An 18541-nucleotide genomic window follows, 5' to 3' on the forward strand; every position below is an offset into this window, starting at 1 on the left:
CTCCCATCGTCCCGTGCGCTCCCACAGAGAGGGCCTCCTCAGGGTGCCATCAGCCAATCAATGTAGGCTGGTGACCCCCAGGGGGAGGGCCTTCTCTGTGGGGGCACCTACCCTCTGGAATCAGTTGCCCCCAGAGATAAGGAGAATCCAAGACCTTAGTGCCTTCCGCCGTGCCCTTAAAACCCATTTTTTCCAGCAAGCCGGGCTGGTTTAAGAAGAAATTTTAAATGTTTTAAATTGGTTTGTATTTTTAATTTTGGGCCAAATTTATATATATTTTAATTGTTTTTTAATATTTGTATTTTATGTTTTTTAATTCTGGCTGTACACCGCCCTGAGTCCTCAGGGAGAAGGGCGGTATATAAATTTAAAATAAATAAATAAATAAATAAATAAATAAATAAATAAATAAATAAATAAATAAGAATCTCAATTATTTATCATACTTCTACAAGCATACTTTAGAGTAATAAATGAAAGTTTGAGGCCGTCTAATTATAGTGGATTTACCAGAACAATAAACAAACCTAATTTCTAACCCTATAATGTTTTTTTTTACTTACCTGTATTTTTTGGAGTATAAAACACACCTTCCCCCCACCCCCTAAAAGAGGGTGGAAATGTTCTCTGTATCGTTCCAATTTTAGTATATGTGCTGCCGAAGCGAGCACAAGAGGGTGGAAATGTTGATGCATCTTATACACTGAATACAGCCATTTTTGGCCTCCCGAAGCCCTGCCCCACTCGTTCCATTTTTTGCAAAAAAACAGGCCCATTTTTTGCCCATTTTTTGCAAAAATAGAGGCATTTTTGCCCTCCCCCAACCCCCAAGAGCACTCTGCATGCCTCCCAAACCCTCTGTGCACTTCGTTTTTTGCAAAAATGGGCAAAATATGGCCTGTTTGCAAAAAACGGGGTGCATAGACGGTTTTGGGAGGCCTGCAGAGTGCTTCTGGGGGCCAGGGAGGGCAAAATCGTTTTTTTTTCTTACTTACCTCTTTGAAATCTTAATGCATCTTATACACCAGTGTGTCTTATAGTTTGAAAAATATGGTAGGTTTAACAAAAAAACTGCCATTTCAGTCAGCCCAACCTTTCCAATCTCACCAAGAAAAGCAGCTGGTATCTGTCATTTTTCGGAAGCAGGGGGACAAAAGCCAACAGAAAGCATTATTTTGCTTAGCAGGACTGACCATTGGAATCCCCCCCCTTTCCCCATAGAAGGCTTGTTTGGTTGCAATGTTAACTGCCTTCCAGAAACAAATGAAAACAGAGCTTTTCTGAAGAGCATTTGGTACCAGGTACCGTTTTTGGATGTGTACGTAGTGTTTGTGTTATTATGATGATCATGGCTCTTCATTGTCTTCTTTTGTGAGCTATCAAGAGGTTACTTGTGATTGCAGCAACATATAGCATTAACATTTAATAAAATGAAATAAGTAATTAAATACATTTTTCATATGAAGATGATTCAAAATAACACTAAGTATTAAATGCTGATGGGAATCTCATGGGAGTTTTGCAATGCATCTCTGTAGATCAAATATATATCATTGCTAGAGTGGATCTCACATAAGTTTAATACTAATTGTATACTTTGTAACTCTAGATTTTAAACCCTCTTTTTTAGTTTTAAGGAAGATATTTTCTTCTCTTCAACCTTTTTTAAAAAATGGAACAATCAGGATTATATGCCATATTCTAAATATAGATACATGATACACTGATAAAATATTGTATGATTTTTACAAAACAAAAAGTAAACAATATTGGTCCATTCCCATCTGAAAAATCCATATATAGCATTTATACCAACATGGCATTGGCATTGTGATAGTGTATTCCCATTACTTTACCTTCCTTGGATAGCTGAACCTCCTGGGTTAATTTCACTTTGATTTGGAATGGATTTTGATTAGAAAGAATTGTTTTCACATTTGCAAGAAATCTTGATTTATCTTACTCCTGCACTCCTAATTCAGAACCTGCCAGTAGATTCCACAGTTTTGTTAATAAAACCAATCTTAATCCTTATGCCAAATTCCAGTTAATTTGATAATCCTTGTACAAAATGTTGAATTTCGCGATTATATTGAACAGCGTGTATCAAACCCTTGCCTCAGCCCATCTCTTGATCTCCCTTATAAACAAGATACTGTTTTCCTGTCCATTCCCAATGTTGGACAAATTAGCCTTAAAATTATTCCAGAGTAGTTACAAAATTGTAATATAATTCCATCATCACAGTTTTCAGTGGGAAATTTTTATGCAGGAAGAATAAACAGCCTTGTCACAGCCAAGCAGAATTTTCTCTAGCAACAATTGTAGGTTTGGCAAAATGCCAAAGAAATTCTCATAGCATGAATTGAAATCAAGATAGAGAAGAGTTACCACATCATTTTTCCATTTTTATGTTGAATGATAGCAAGACCTTTCATTACTCCAGGACCTGCAATTTAAAGAGTTGGGTACAGAATTAAGGGCAAGTTCTGCAGCCTCCAAATAGTCATCTTGATGACTCCTAATTATGTTCCCTGCCTATTCTCGGCATTCTGAGGTTGGCAAGAGACGAGCTGATTGCTCAGCCAATTTCAAAACACTTTGGAGAAATGGGAAGTGCAAGCAACACAGTATAGAAGTGCCCAATGAGCCATCCTTTAGCTGATATCTAATGTACTCTGACTCCATTATATATTGGGAAGTTTTTTGTAAGCTATAAGCAAAATGAGTTTTTGTTTGTTTGTTTGTTTACTCTTTTTGTTCTGACAGTAGCTCAATCACTCCTTTAAGCTTTACATTTTACATATTCTTGTTCATAAACTTTTTTCTTCTGCAATTCTGTACAAAGAATTAAAACATTGTTGAAATTACATGCTTGCACTGAATATGCTCTTTTTTTGTGGTGTCTCTGAGCTTGGTTATTTGCCGGCAGACACTGCATTACCCGATCAGATTACATCTTCAGTGCTACAAGGGTGTGAAGTTTGCTGTCTGTTTATATACAATAGCTTGCCTTATCAAGGTTGGTGGGAGTGTTATTTTCTCCTTGGTAATTCCTTGATTAGGCTGATTCTTACTGGAGAGGTAAAGGCTTCCCCTGTTCAGTCATGCTCACCTCCATTTCTTAGTTGATGGAGCCAGTGTTGCCAAAAAACATTTCTATGGTCACATGACCAGCATGACTGTACACTGAGACTCACAGAACACTGTTCCCTTCTCATCAAAGAGGTTCCTATTTATCTACTTGCATTTTCATACTTTCGAACTATAGGTAGTCCATAATTTACAACTGTTTGTTTAGTGACCATTACAAAGTTACAATGGCACTGAAAAATGTAACTCATGACCATTTTTCATAGTTATGATCTTTGCAGCATCCCCATGATTATGTGATCAAAATTCAGATGCTTGGCAACTGGTTCATATTTAGGACCTTTGCTGTGTCCCAGAGTCATGTGATCCTCTTTTGTGAACTTCTGACAAACAAAGTCAATGGGGAAGCCAATTCACTTAATAATCAGTTTACCAACTTATCAATTGCAGTGATTCACTTAACAAATAAAGTTATAAAAATGAGGCAAAACTCACTTAACAAATGTCTCACTTAACAACAGTTGAACTCAATTATGGTCATAAGTCAAGGACTACCTGTACTAGGTAGGTAGGAGCTGGGGCACATAACAGAAGCTCACCCCATTGCTCAGTGCTCAGGTCTCAAACTTAGGCTGTCAGCTTTCCAGCTAACAAGCTAAGCATCTTTAACCACTGAGAGACTGTGTCCCTGGTTCCTTATTGAAAATGTTACCTATTCTGGTAATGAAATGCCTGCAAGCAAACAACCAGGCTCAGAGAGCACTAAGGATCCCACAGTTCAACCCAGAGCTACATATTCTTCTATTGATACTTGTGTTTTTCTTCTAATATTGATCAAATACATGTTAGAATAGGGAGACAGTTTCTTGCATGAAATGAACTGTCAGTTTAGCATTGTTTTTCGTAATCCATTGTAAATCTTTGATCTGTAGTTCTCCAAGAAAGAGGTATTGCAAACACCTTGAGCTGATTCATTGCACTATATGTTTCAGGCAAATTGACTTTTGCAAAGGAAAACATTTACAAAAATGGAACTTGTGAACCATGGAAAACAGTTGTTTACCAAACACTAGGCTAGATGAAAAAATGTTTTTTCTTTGATCCTTGTGCTGTTCAAAGTATTACTAACTGATTTGCCTGTGGTGTAAAACCTCTGAATGCCATTTTTGCAGAATATCATTCCATCTGCTTTATCACATTCCAGAAGCATAGCATTATTAATCTTTGTGGAAACACTCTTGCTGGTTTCAGGCTTCCTGCTGTTGATTAAGGCCAGATTAAATTTTTCAGCTTGAAACTTGTTTTTAATAAACTTTTCTGCTGAAATGAAGATTGTTTTTGTGTGTATGAAAAATATTCTCATTCACAAACTTCTTTTTAAATGACATTTTAAGTTTCTAGCAAAAAGAAAAAGAACAAACAAAAGTTTGAATATCAGCTACATAGATAGAACAATTATTTTTTAAATAAGATAGCATAAATATTTTTTCAGTTATATAATGTTACTTTCAAAATTTGTCTTTTCATATAGTGTGAAAAAATATCATTAAATTATTTGCTATCAAAGCTTCTGCATTTTAAATCATCTTGCTCATTTTTTAAATATTGCACTATTCTAGGTATTTTTGAAAAAAAAATCATAAAATATTAAATAGAACCATAAAAGAGAACAGATGTAAAAGAATTTTCATAGACATACATATCACTCTAACTAGGTGTACCATACTATATTGTATATTCTGCTAGAACAGGATTTTCTTAGAATCTTAGTAAAGCAGTGGTCTTATTATCTAGTTCAGTCTTCCTTAACAGAATCTTGAAAGCCTAACATAATTTCTTTTCCCTACATCTCATACCAAAGAGAGGCAAGATGGGGCAATCTTGAGATTTTCCCCTCATCCTTTCCTGTTTTCTGGATTAAATCCATGTTTTCATAATTGCATACCTTCTTCAAGGCTATCTCAGTACTCCTCTACAGCTACAGAGAATTAGCACTGAAGTAGCATAGAAGCAGTACTGAACTAAATGTTTACAAGCAAACAACCAAGCTCAGGGGAGTGTTGAAGGACTGCACCATTCAACCCTGAGCTACTTATATTCTCTTCTATTAGAAACAAGCAATTATGTCCATCTGATGATTAAAATATTCTTCATAGCAGCCCTTTAGATGTCCTTCAAATCTTTCATTTCCTAAGAGAATCTATATTACCTAAAAACTTCCAGTTGGCATTCTGTAGAAATAATAAAAGCAGAAAAATATTATGTCTCGCTGCACTTATCACCATACTGTAAGCTCTAGTATAGGAACGCATATATTTCCAATTAAACTTGTTCCTTGTCTTTTTTCAGTGGTTTTCTAGGTATCTCTTGTTTCATCTTCCTAGTGCTTCTCAATAAATTAAATAGCAGCTATTCAAGTATGGCATTCAAAAAGAAGTTGCTCAGTTGTAAAAGCGAGGTGCTACTCTTTATTCCAAGAGGCGATTAAGACCTTTGTTGAACTACTTGCCAAGGTCTAGGAAAGCACCTGAGGATGCTCTCCAAAAACTTTCTCCAAACAGAAAGTGATATGATCATGATCAGGCATTGTTTTTAATGTTCCCCACATTCATATCACTAAGCCAAGACAAAAACGAGATCCAATACTCATACAGGACTCTTGACCTGAACCATGAACTCTGAAATCTGAAAGCAGAAACCATGAAATCTGCTTAAACCTTCAACAAAATAATGGAACTCCAGAACCATCAGACTAAGAAACTAAGAAACCAATCTGCATCAAACAGCTCAGGCAAGGAAGATGCTGTGAAGACCAGTACAAAAGGAAAAGTGCTGTTTCTTAAAGCCCAACTTCACAACAAGGGTCTGAAATCTGGTTATCTGAGATGTAAGACCATCATCATTTCCTGAATAATAACAGGCATTCTACCATCAGCCTTGAATTTACAGGCGATGCCACACCTGAAATCCAGATGGGCATAATTTATATCCATCCTAATATCAATGAAATAAATCAGACCGTCACACCCAAGATAAATTTGTCACACAAGATAAGCTTGTGCTGGAATGGGAATTGTGATGAGATTCCAAATCTCCTTTTTTAAGAGATTAGTTCATTCCTATCTCCAATCATCAATGGTTCATTTTCTCTCTGCTAATCTCTACCAGATGTTCCAGTTTACCTTCAAGTCACCTATCTTTCTCCCACAATTGCTGAAGACCCATCACCAGTTCTTGGAATCCAATCAGCCAACTTCTTGCTTCCTGACTCCAGCCACTCAGCTGACTAACCGACCTTTTTTCCAGAGATCTGCAAGAGTTTACTTACATTCAGCCAGCTGTCAAACCTTGCTTTTGCCAGAGTAAACAAGATGAGTCTCAAAACTCTATTGTGAGTAGAGAGATTGTAAGAAAAGTAAGGACAGGTTAGTTGAATGTTTATCAACTTCTTCCTTGTGGTGAGAGATATGGGGGAAAGCACTTCAAAGAGACTCCACTTTAATTAATTCACAGTAATTGAAGAATTCCTAGTTTTCAAGATTCTGTATTTACTCCAGACTATCATTACAGATCCAGTATATATGCTGAAATTCATTCTTGCTTCTTGGGCTTTGCCAGCTACATGGACTTGGCAATGGGGAAAGTACACAATCCCTCTGTATCTCACTTGGAAAAAGAAATCCAGGCATCTTTCTCATCAATTACAATCAGTCCAATTCCACCAATAAAAATAACTTCCTGATCTTGGAGTAGTCATGGTCCTCATAAAACTCCAGCTGCAGCAGAGCCCTCACTGAGGGCTGATAGCCATTTTTTTCTCTACTTCAGTATATATATATATAAAAATCACCCCCAAAAATTCACAAAAAGTCCACATTGCCTTTCAAAATCACAACAGCATCTTTAATTTTTTTTCTCTGTCATATTTTTCCTTCTTTAAACTTTAATAGGCATATTTGCAATTAATTGCTTTTCCCTGCTTGATAATGAGTAAAGTCATTAATTTCAGTGAAACATCACCAAACTGATGTTTAACAATGTTCAGTATGTATAGTATGCAGATCTAAAGTAGAAAAGGTAATTGGTATCCAGTGTGGACAACCTAAGAGAGCCTCTTAAAGAAGTTTTATTTTTTTCCCTAGACTTGTCAGGCAGCAATAGGAAAATTTGTTTTTGAGTTAGTGAACGACAGCCTAACTCCTTAGTTCAAATGTTTTCCTGTGACTGCAAAAGATGTGGCTTCTTCAGGGAGCCAGTGAGAGCAATGCATTAATTTTAAGTGATCTTACAAGCTAGGGCTGAAAGATAGTGTATAATTAAGCCAAAACTAAGAGTTGAGGTGATTAGGCAAAATATTTTTTTTTTTGAAGCAACAGACGAATAGAAAATACCTATAATTTCTAATTTTATAGATAGTTCAAATATATTACATGAACTGAGATCAGAAATCAATCTCGGTCAATCACTGGGACCAGGGATTTTGTTTCCTGAGATTTCGGACTCACGCTGGAGTCCATCTTCAGCACAAAGATGGACTCCAGCATGAGTCTGAAAGTTAGGAAAACAAAATCTCTGATCCAGTGATGGACTAAGATTAGATCCTGCAGCATTATCCTGGGACACCTATATTCATCTTCATTTGTGAGATCAGAAAGTTAAATAATTTTTCTCATGCCCATTTTGTCTGAAGGCTGTTGAGAAGAGATTTATTGCCTTATGGATAGCCCTAATAAAAAGAAGATCAGAAAAACAAGCTCTTCAATCAGAAAGCAACAAGGAAATCCAGCACAACATCCCTTGATTTATTTTACTTCATACAATTCATGTTTAGTCTTTATTCTTTTGTACCCCAACCAAAACAAAGTATGGTGGATGATCAGATATTGATGCCTATTAACATCTAATATCTTCAAAACTGGTTGTTTTTAATTATCACATATCATTATTGGCTTTGCAGCATTCCTCTATGACTGCCAAGCTCAGTGTGATCTTTGCATGAATGCCAAGGCCATTTGGTCCAATTCTCAAGTGCCAATTACAACAGCTTTAGGGACTGTAAGGCAATTGCTCTCACTACCCAGTTTTAAAGATCATGGAAATAGAAAATGCTTCTGATGAATTGAAAGTACTTGTTTGTTCAAATAGAGGGATACATTTAATTATCTATACAGTTCACTTTTAGGAGCTAGCACTCCTATATAGTACAGAGGATGATTAAATTCAGTTAAAGCTCACAGTAAAAACCAATAATTAATCTCTTATTGAGAGGATTTCATTCTGTCTACATAAAATGAATGAAATTAGCTAGAGAACTGTTCTCTTAGAAGAGAATTAACAAATTGATATCTGCAGATGTTGTCTTAATACCTACACCTTCCAGGCCCTCCGTCCCACCCTCCTATTTAAAAATGAATTTAAACTGCTACAAAGCAGTATTGAATTTACTATGAAATAAGAGGAACTGGATTTTTTTTCCTAGAGTATATACAGTATTATTCTTGGAGACCAAATGTAAATATTCTTGGCATATGGATAGCATCACATGGGATATTATTAATCTCTTTGGCTCTTTTCTAAATGATTCCTAATTAATCTATTGGTAGAAGAAAGGATTCCTGTGAAAATACTTCAATTGCTATATATTATTATTATTATTATTATTATTATTATTATTATTATTATTATTATTATTATTATTATTAATTATCTGAAAGCCATCCAAAACTTTCATTCATGTAATATTGTCCAGGAAAATTGTATATGCAGTAGGATCCAAAGAGATCATAAATAATGTGATCACTATGATGTATAAACACTGCATGCTCAAAGAGCCAATTAATTTTATACTAGCCCCACCCTTTGATTTATACTATGATTTTGAAATGCCTTTCTTTTATTGTAAATATCCATTCTTAGAAGCTAACTGGATGAAAGTTTAAATCAATAGAAAGTTTAGGGGTAGTTTAAATCCCTAATTTTCTACTATATTAAGGAAATAATTCTAAGGGGTTCATAATAGTATGGTGGTAATTTAACAAATTAATATGCCATCTTAACCATTTGAGTAATAAAATTAAATTTTGGAAATGGGTTTTAGCATTGATTGGTGGATTATGTGCATCAAGTTGCTGTCAATTTTTGTGACCACATAGATAAATTTTCTCTATCACAATTGGTCCCTAACTTGGTCTTTTAAATCTTCCATCAGTGTACTAATTGCCACCATAACTTTACTGCTGCTCATTCTCTTCTCTTTCCTTCCACTCCTCCCAACATTAGAACCTTTTCCAGCCAGCTAACCTTTGCAGAATGTGTCCAAATAAGATACTTTATGTTTGATCGTTTGTGCCTTGACTCAGCACCTTGAACTGATTTGTTGAAAGATCCATTTGTTTTGTTGGCTCTCTATGGTATTCTCAAGAGTTTTCTCCTAACACCAACCTCCCAAAGAATCAATACTCTTTCTGTCCTGCTTCTTCAAAGTCTAGCTTTCACATCCAAAATGCTTGCATTATTATGGTATTCATAGATATAGACATATCACAGCAGCTGGATATTGTTTCCAAGGTCTCTGTGGCCATTCTACCAAATGCTATCTCCTGGCCTATTTTTTGATTGCTTGTTTTTTTACTATTATTTCTTTTTCTTTTATTCAATCACATCTATTCTCAGAAACTAACCCTAGCCCTAACCCCAACCCTGCAGTTTTCTTGGCAAAGTTTTTCAAAAGTGCTTTGCCATTGCCTCCTTCTTAGGACTGAGAGTAAGTGACTGGCCCAAGGTCATCCAATTGGCTTTGTGCCTAAGGCAGAATTAGAACTGTCTGTCTCTTGCTTTCTAGCCTGAAGCCTTAACTATGACATCAAACTGGTACTCTATATTTAGTTGAACCTAACAGGCAAAAGTTGTGTATCACTTCTGTAACTTCATTATCAGTTCTAGGGCTGGTGTCTATACATGTTATCATTGCTTGGTTTTCAAAATGTTCAGTTTTATTTCCATTATTTTTCACTGTGTTCCTTAACTCATAGTTTTGGTGTCAGCATTCTAGCACTGGCTTATTTTGAGATAGCATCGAAACCTGACATTTGGAGCTTGCAGATTCTTTGTATTTTTGGCTATCAGAGTAGCGCAGATTATTGATATTTCTTCTTCCAGTTTTAAAATGACATTCATCTTCCACTGAATGCTCTGTTAAATCTTTTTTTAAAAATTGGAATGTAATTTGAGTTCTTCTAATTTATTGTTGTTCTCCAGACTTGGTGGCATTAATTGGTTAGAAACTTTTTTCTAGATTTTTTTTTTTTTTTTGCTTATCATATTTCTGTAGACATTCCATCAATTCCTGAAGCCTTCTGAATTGGCAATGACCAAAATGCTTATTTAACTTTATCTTCTAATACTGGAAATTCTTGTAAATAGGGAACATCTTCTGAGGTATCTTTGATGTTGACGTCTGGGATGTATAGAATTTCAATATACTCCTTGTGGCTAAGACGCTGAGCTTGTTGATCGAAAGGTTGGCAGTTCAGAGGTTCGAATCCCTAGTGCCACATAACAGGGTGAGCTCCCGTTACTTGTCCCAGCTTCTGCCAACTTAGTAGTTTGAAAGCACGTAAAAAATGCAAGTAGAAAAAACAGGGACCACCTTTGGTGGGAAGGCAACAGCGTTCCATGAGCTTTTGGCATTTAGTTATACCGGCCACATGACCACAGAGATGTCTTCAGACAGCACTGGATCTTCGGCTTTGAAACGGAGATTAGCACCGCCCCCTAGAGTTGGGAACGACTAGCACAAATATGCAAGGGGAAACTTTACCTTTACTTTTAGAATAGAATAACACAGTTGGAAGGGACCTTGGAGGTCTTCTAGTCCAACCCCCTGCCCAGGCAGAAAACCCTACACCACTTCAGACAAATGGTTATCCAACATCTTCTTAAAAATTTCCAGTGTTGGGGTATTCACAACTTCTGCAGGCAAGTTGTTCCACTTATTAATTGTTCTAACTGTCAGGAAATTTCTCTTTAGTTCTAAATTGCTTCTCTCCTTGATTAGTTTCCACCCATTGCTTCTTGTTCCATCCTCAGGTGCTTTGATGGCACCCCGAGGAGGCCCTCTCTGTGGGAGCGCACAGGTCAATGGGAGGTCATCGGTGGCAGCAGGTGGTCTCGAAGATAGCTAGGCCCTATGCCATGGAGCGCTTTAAAGGTGATAACCAACACCTTGAAGCGTACCCGGAAGACCACCGGGAGCCAGTGCAGCTCATGCAGGAGTGGTGTTACATGGGAGCGCCATGCTGCTCCCGTCACTACCCGTGCTGCTGCGTTCTGGACCAGTTGGAGCCTCCGGGTGCTCTTCAAGGGGAGCCCCATGTAGAGAGTGTTGCAGTAGTCAAGGCGAGAGGTGACGAGGGCATGAGTGACTGTGCACAGGGAATCCCGATCAAGAAAGGGCCGCAACTGGCGAATCAGACGAACCTGACAAAAGGTCCCCCTGGTTACAGCCGTCAGATGTTCCTCCAAGGACAGCTGCATATCCAGGAGGACTCCCAGATTGCGAGCCCTCTCTGTGGGGTCCAACGACTCACCCCCAATAGTTGTTGATCTTCTCTGCATTCTTTCTAGAGTCTCAACATCTTTTTTACATTGTGGTGACCAAACCTGAATGCAATATTCCAACTGTGGCCTTACCAAGGCATTATAAAGTGGTATTAACATTTCATGTGATTTTGATTCTATCCCTTTGTTTATGCAGCCCAGAACTGTGTTGGCTTTTTTGGTAGGTGCTGCACACTGCTGGCTCATATCTAAATGGTTGTCCACTAGGACTCCAAGATCCCTCTCACAGTTACTACTATTGAGCAAGGTACCACATATACGGTACCTGTGCATTTTGTTTTTCTTCACTAAATGTAGAACCTTGCTTTTTTCACTGTTGAATTTCATTTTGTTAGATAGCACCCAATCTTCAAGTCTGTCAAGATCCTTCTGTATTTTGAGCCTATCTTCTGGAGTGTTGGCTATTCCTGCCAGTTTGGTGTCATCTGCAAATTTGATGAGTTCCCCATCTATCCCCTCGTCCAAGTCATTGATGAAGATGTTGAAGAACACTGGGCCTAAAACAGAGCCCTGGGATACTCCACTGCATACTTCCCTCCATGTAGATGCAGTTCCATTGAGGACTACACATTGAGTGCTGTTGGTCAGCCAGTTACGAATCCATCTGGTGGTGATGCTGTCTAACCCACATTTTTCTACTTTATCTAGTAGTAGGTTATGGTCTACTTTATCGAATGCTTTACTGAAGTCCAAGTAAATTATATCGACAGCATTCCTCTGGTCCACTAATTTTGTCACTTTGTCAAAGAATGCAATAAGATTAATCTGGCATGATCTGTTTTTGACAAATCCATGTTGGCTTTTGGTTATTACTTGGTTTGCTTCTAGGTGTTGGGTGATTCGTTGCTTGATTATCTTTTCCAGAATCTTCTCTGGTATTGAGGTCAAGCTGATAGGTCTGTAGTTTCCTGGATCTATTTTTTTTTTCCTTTTTAGAAGATGGGAACTACATCAGCTCTTTTCCAATCCTCTGGCAGTTTCCCTGTGCTCCAGGATCTTTGAAAGATATAGTTCAGTGGTTCTGAGATTTCATCTGCCAGTTCCTTCAGAACCTTGGGGTGTCCAGGGTAGACAGGTGTTCACTTACCATTTTTTCCCCTATTTTAACTTGTGTTCCTAATCTGTTTTTTGTGGTGCTGTTTTTGATAGGTTGGACTGTTTTTTTTCCTTTTGTGTAAAGACAGATGAAAAAAAATGAGTTAAGTAGTTCTGCTTTCTCCCTGTTGCTTGTCACCTTCTTGCCACTTTCTCCCAGCAATGGGCCAATTGTTTCCTTGACTTTTTTCTTGTTTTTAATATGTTGGAAGAAGCTTTTTTTTATTATTATTTTTTACTTTAGTTGCAAGCCTTTGTCCATTGTGAGCCTTAGCTTTTCTCACTTCATCTTTTCAGGTTCGGGCTATTTGCTGATATTGCCCCTCTTTCCACTTTTTATACTTGTCCTTTTTGTCTTTCAATTTGTTAGAGAGTTCTTTATGCAGCCATGCTGGTTTCTTTTGTGATCTATTATTTTTCTTCTTCATTGGTATTGTGCTAGACTGGGCTTTTATAATCTCACTTTTCAAAATTTTCCAAACTTCTTGAGTTGTTTTCCCCTTGAGGATTCTCATCCATGGAATCCTTCTCAAGCTCTAAATTTATTGAAATTAGCTCTCTTAAAGTCCAAGACTTTAATGAGAACTAAGTCCAATATGGCTGATCCCCCTGTCCCCTTCTCTACTTTTTGGGAAATAAAGTTGTCTGCTAGGTTTATTAGGATCCTGTTGGATCTTCCACTTGGTGCAGAGTTTGTCTCCCAGTTGATGTCAGAATAGTTAGTTGATGTCAGGGTAGTTAACCTTTATACTCCTTCCATTTATAGCTGCTGTATGCAATGATGCAGAGATTGTCACATTTGGATCTGCCTATTTTCTCTTATTCATCTAATGTATTTCAATAAGTTATCTTGTTAGCCTTGAAGTTTATGTGTGTATGGCAACAGTTAGAAAAACATGAACTTAACCCAGAAAAAACAGAAAAGGATGAGAAACAAATTCAAGATAGGCACAATTCAGATTTTCAAGATTCAGCTATTATAATCTACATCAATAAAATAGAATTCTCGTATTTCTTGTAGTGTCTTTTTGTGGCCTGGCACTGAAAAGGACCTTGCTATTGTTTTCTAATGTTGAGAAAAATTCTTATAAACAGAAACCATAGTTTCCCTGTAAAGTTTAATTCCTAAAATAAAATAAGAGGGTTTTTTTAATGTATCATCCATAATCCTGCATAAAATTCAGAGATACTCAGAATGGTTATTTCAGACACCACCTAATTGAATTTTCTAGCAGTAATTATTTAGTTCCAATATATTACCAAATTATGAGGATCTAGAAAATTGTTTATCTTCCAACTTCAGCAGGGTTGATTTGCTATCATCCAAATAGTTTGTCTACTTGGACAAACTATGCTTGACTTCCTTTCCTGTCCTCGAAGTCATCACAGTAAGACTTTGAATCCCGATTGAAAAGCAAGAGCCAACATTTTGCTAATTGGTACATAAAAATAAACTGTCACTGTGAAATCAAGGAAGGGAAGAAGAGAATAAGAGAAGTCTGAATTGGACTACTGGTTTTTGAAAATCTGTCAGGTCTTTGAAAAGGAGTTTATTGTGCCTTTATTGTCCAGGCATGACTTTAAAAGGTACTATTAAGCAAGTCTCTTTTTTTAATTTTAGAAGTGAGGAAATTGCTACCTTCTTCCTCAGAAGCATTAACATAAATCTTAAACAGAACTTAACATCAGCATTATAAATAAAAACAGTCAATGCTTAATGCAATCTCTGAGAAAATTTATTTCAGGACTCATGAATCTGAATGAAGCTACTATGACCAAATTATTGAATATTCTTTGAATTAATTCATGTCTCTTCATCCCCACCCCCATCATAATATACAAAGCAAATGCAGCATTGTAGAAACATTGTGATGTGATACTAAGGAATAATGTTACATCAAAATAGATTCTCAGTAATAACAGGGCATATATACTAATGCTAATAAGATGTGAAAAGAGCAGAGGGAGAATTTTCATTCTACAATAAAACCTCAATAAGTTAGTAATACATAACTATGTATTACTGATAAATCCTTTGGGTTTCTCATACATTAAAACCAAAATGTCCAGCTGAGCATAATTTATGCTTCTTTATTCAAAAGCTACAGGCACCAGTACTAACCAAAGAGTGCTAGTAGTATTGGAAAGCTGGGTCTGCTATTTAATTCTAGTCATACCAATTATGGAGAAAAACAATTTAATTTTAGATGCTGGAACTGCTTCAACATTTTACATACTATTGTTTTAAATGATGTTAAAGCTCTTAATGGCACTAGGCTCAAATATCTGAAAGTCTGCTTATTTTCCATAATAAATTGTCCAAGTATTAATACCTGAGTGCCTATACTTGTAGAGTTAGATTGGCATTCAATAGGCACTTTGTAAAGTGATGGCCATTTGTGGCTTCTCTGCAGAGGTACCAGGATTATCATAATGAATAATGACATTAATTTCTTTGCTGAAAAGTTGTGCATTTTTCTAGTCACTATTTTAAAATTATTTGTTTTTCAGATATTGCTATTTGTTTTACTACTTATACAATAAAATAGCCCATACATTGAGCTAATTGGCAGTTTATTCTAAACCAAATGAGGGGGGGGGGGAGAGAGAGAGAGAGAGAGAAAGAGAGGGAGAGAGAAAGATATCAGAATATAAATAAGTCTGAATAATGGATAACCCACTGAGCCAAATGCAGATAGTTATTAGATCTTCATGTTATATTATGCCAAATGCTTGATAACCTCCAATTTTACAATGAAGGTGAAATATATAAAAAGGGTTGTATTAAAGTACTTGAGAACCACAATCCATTACCAGAAACCAGTATTTAATGTGAGATGGCGAGGAGGTCATATGATGTGCAAGAAAAATTAGCATTGACATGCATTTCTACAAATAAGTCTTATTGGACTTCCCAGGATCATTGCTATGGTTTCTTGGAATTACATCTAGAGCATCAGGGTAGCAAACTTGAAGAGAGAATACAAGAATTGTTAAGTAAATGTCAACTTAATTCTGGAAAGGAAACTTTTTAACTTTTTAAGTTAACTTTTGTTTTTATTCTATTTCGTATAAAAGATGGCAGTGGGAAACATTTATCCAAGCAGATGCCAGGGGCAAAAACTGACTTGAAGGCACTTAAATAAAATAAAATTATGAAAAACAGCCTACTGTTTTCAGTGTCAGCTTCCTTTGAATCAGTTAAACATAATATATAATTATGTATATATAAACATAATAATACATAATTATTATATTATATGAAATCTTATTCTGTTCACCGCCCTGAGTCCTTCGGGAGAAGGGCGGTATAGAAATTCTAATTCTAATTCTAATTCTAATAATAATAATAATAATAATAATAGTAGTAGTAGTAGTAGTAGTAGTAGTAGTAGTACATTTTTTAAATATCTTGTAAAGAGCTAAAATTTATCTGTATGTTACAGCCAGCCAAATTTTGCTTACTCACAGTTCCCTGTAATTCAGTGTTTCAGTTTTGTTCCTTTCCCCTTTGTATAGAAGAATGATAAAGAAGTTCTTCCAGGCACACAGAGAGGAGAGAGTGACTGACAATGATACTGATACATTCTGGATTCTGAAGGACAGATTCAACTCTTTTGGAACAAATTTAAATACAACCTGTAATGGGGAGCAGTTGAGCTTTTAAATTACAAGCCAGCCTTTCATTTGTTGTTCTTTTTCTCCTCCTTTTCCTCCTCATCTTCCTCCTCCTGAATATCTGAAATTGTTCTAGTAGTTTTTATTACTTCCTTTACTGTTGGAATATTACAGCATACCTTTTGCTGATGCTTACTATTTCATACCATATAAAATAGCCAGTTCTGAAGTTTTCTTCCTTATTCTTTATCCCATATCTGTAAACACTGTTTAGTGTTTGGTTAGATTATTGATTTATACTTTACATATGGGTCATTGCATCTACAGACTGATTCTCCAGTTAAACTACTGTACAATTATTCTTCATTTCGTTGTAAATCAGAAAAAAAATATTATTTGCTTCTTTTGACATAGGTTGAGTGAGAAAAACACTTTAAATAGAAATATAGAAAATACATATTTAGGTAATCTATTTGTAATGAAAAACAATATTTTAGAATAAGAAATTATAATATTCACATTTTACTTAATTTCAGGGTTCTTTATATAATTCTAAATAGTTTAACGAGTGGAAGTTGGAATTCATTTACCAGAAGTTTGATTCCTCTCTTAATTATGGCAAATATTTTCTCATAATACTCACAATATTCTCTTTCATGAAGGTTATAATTGCTTTACACATTAAAAGGAAAAACAAAAGCAAGGACCATTCTGATAACAGAAATGCTAATTGAAAAATTAAGATAAGAACAAGCATAAAAAGTGAACTTCAGCTATATGGCAAAATAGAACATCATATGTTTTGGTGTTCTATTTTCAAATAACAAACAAAATAAAATGTATTGAATAGTCCAATAAAATCATACTTTCATTTACACTATCATCTTCTGTGGAGTCCTCAGCTACTCTCTGAGCTTGATTATTTGCTGGCAAATAATGCACTACCCATCTAGGTAACCTAGTCGGTGCTAGTGAGTGTGGGGTTTACTCTCTGTTTATATATATAGTAGCTTCTCTTGCCAATGTTGACCACAGTATTGTTTTCTCTTTGGTAGCCTCCTTGATTATTGTTTTATGCTTAATTATTTGTCAGAGTTAATCCCTGCTTATTTGGGTTTTAGCTGCTGGACAGGATGTATTCTGATCATTTTCTTTCTTTCTTACCTTTTTATTGTCTCTTTTTAATGGAATGGTATGTAAATTGTGATTTACCTCTATGTGTCTCTTGATAACCAATTTGTGTGAATGCCAAGATTCCAGGAATTCCTTAGCATTTTCAGATCTAACTTTGTTTTAGATGGTCACAATTTCCCAGATGAAATTATGGTTGAGTCTGCCCACATGCTGTGATATTAAAGAGTTTTCATTGTATCTTCTGACTGCTATTTGGTGTTCATGGAAGAACTCTGATAGTCTTCTGCCTATCTGTCCTACATAGTGCTGTTAAAGTCCTTGCACTGTATGTTGTAGATGACTGACATTTTTTTCTTCTTCAGCTATTGAGTCTTTTGGTATACTTAAGATACTTTGAAGCGTTAGTTGATTTGTGTGCTATGGGGATATTGTGTGGTTGTCATAACCTGCTGGTTGTTTCTGAAATGTTTTTGATATATAGCAGTGTTACCCTTTTCATAGTTTGTGTTGGTTGTGCTGTAGTATGTTGAGTGATCAGGCATTCTTTGATAAAGTTGTCTGAGTATCCATTTTGTTGGAAGAGATTGGACAGACTGCATGCACAATTTGGAGTTTCTCCTAGATCCACATACTTGCTCAAAGTACAGTGATAGTCATGGCTAGGAGAACCTTTGCACAATTTGTGTTGTGCACCAGTTGCACCTTTTTGTGGATCATGAATCCCTGCCCTCAAGTCACTCATGTCTTACTCATCTGTGTTTGGACTACTGCAATGGTCTCTATGTGGGACTGCCCATGAACTGTATTCAGAAACTATAGTTAACCTATAATGCAGCTATACAGATAATTCTTGGGGCCTTTAGGGCAGCCAATTTAACAGCTCTGTTGCCCAAGCTGTTACTGGTTACAGGTCTGCTTCCAGATCCAATTCAAGTATTGATTAGGACCTTCAAAGCTATTTCTTGCATGGGTCCAGGCTACC

At 36.2% G+C, this 18541-nt stretch overlaps 1 protein-coding gene across 19 annotated transcripts in view; it reads left to right on the forward strand.

Moving 5' to 3' along the window:
* Nucleotides 1–18541, forward strand: part of NRXN1 (neurexin 1) — a 952284-nt gene that overhangs the window by 152072 nt on the left and 781671 nt on the right. The window contains exon 4 of one of the 19 annotated variants that reach the window (XM_070932260.1): nt 15974–15988. The exons of the other annotated variants lie outside the window; for them this stretch is intronic. Coding sequence (XP_070788361.1) covers nt 15974–15988 — 15 coding nt within the window. The remainder of the gene's footprint in view (nt 1–15973; nt 15989–18541) is intronic. 19 annotated transcript variants of the gene reach the window in all.

The sequence above is a fragment of the Pituophis catenifer genome, unplaced genomic scaffold (genome assembly GCF_029215685.1).
Source record: "Pituophis catenifer annectens isolate HBS135680 unplaced genomic scaffold, rPitCat1.0.hap2 SCAF_1, whole genome shotgun sequence".
NCBI classification, from domain to species: domain Eukaryota; kingdom Metazoa; phylum Chordata; class Lepidosauria; order Squamata; family Colubridae; genus Pituophis; species Pituophis catenifer.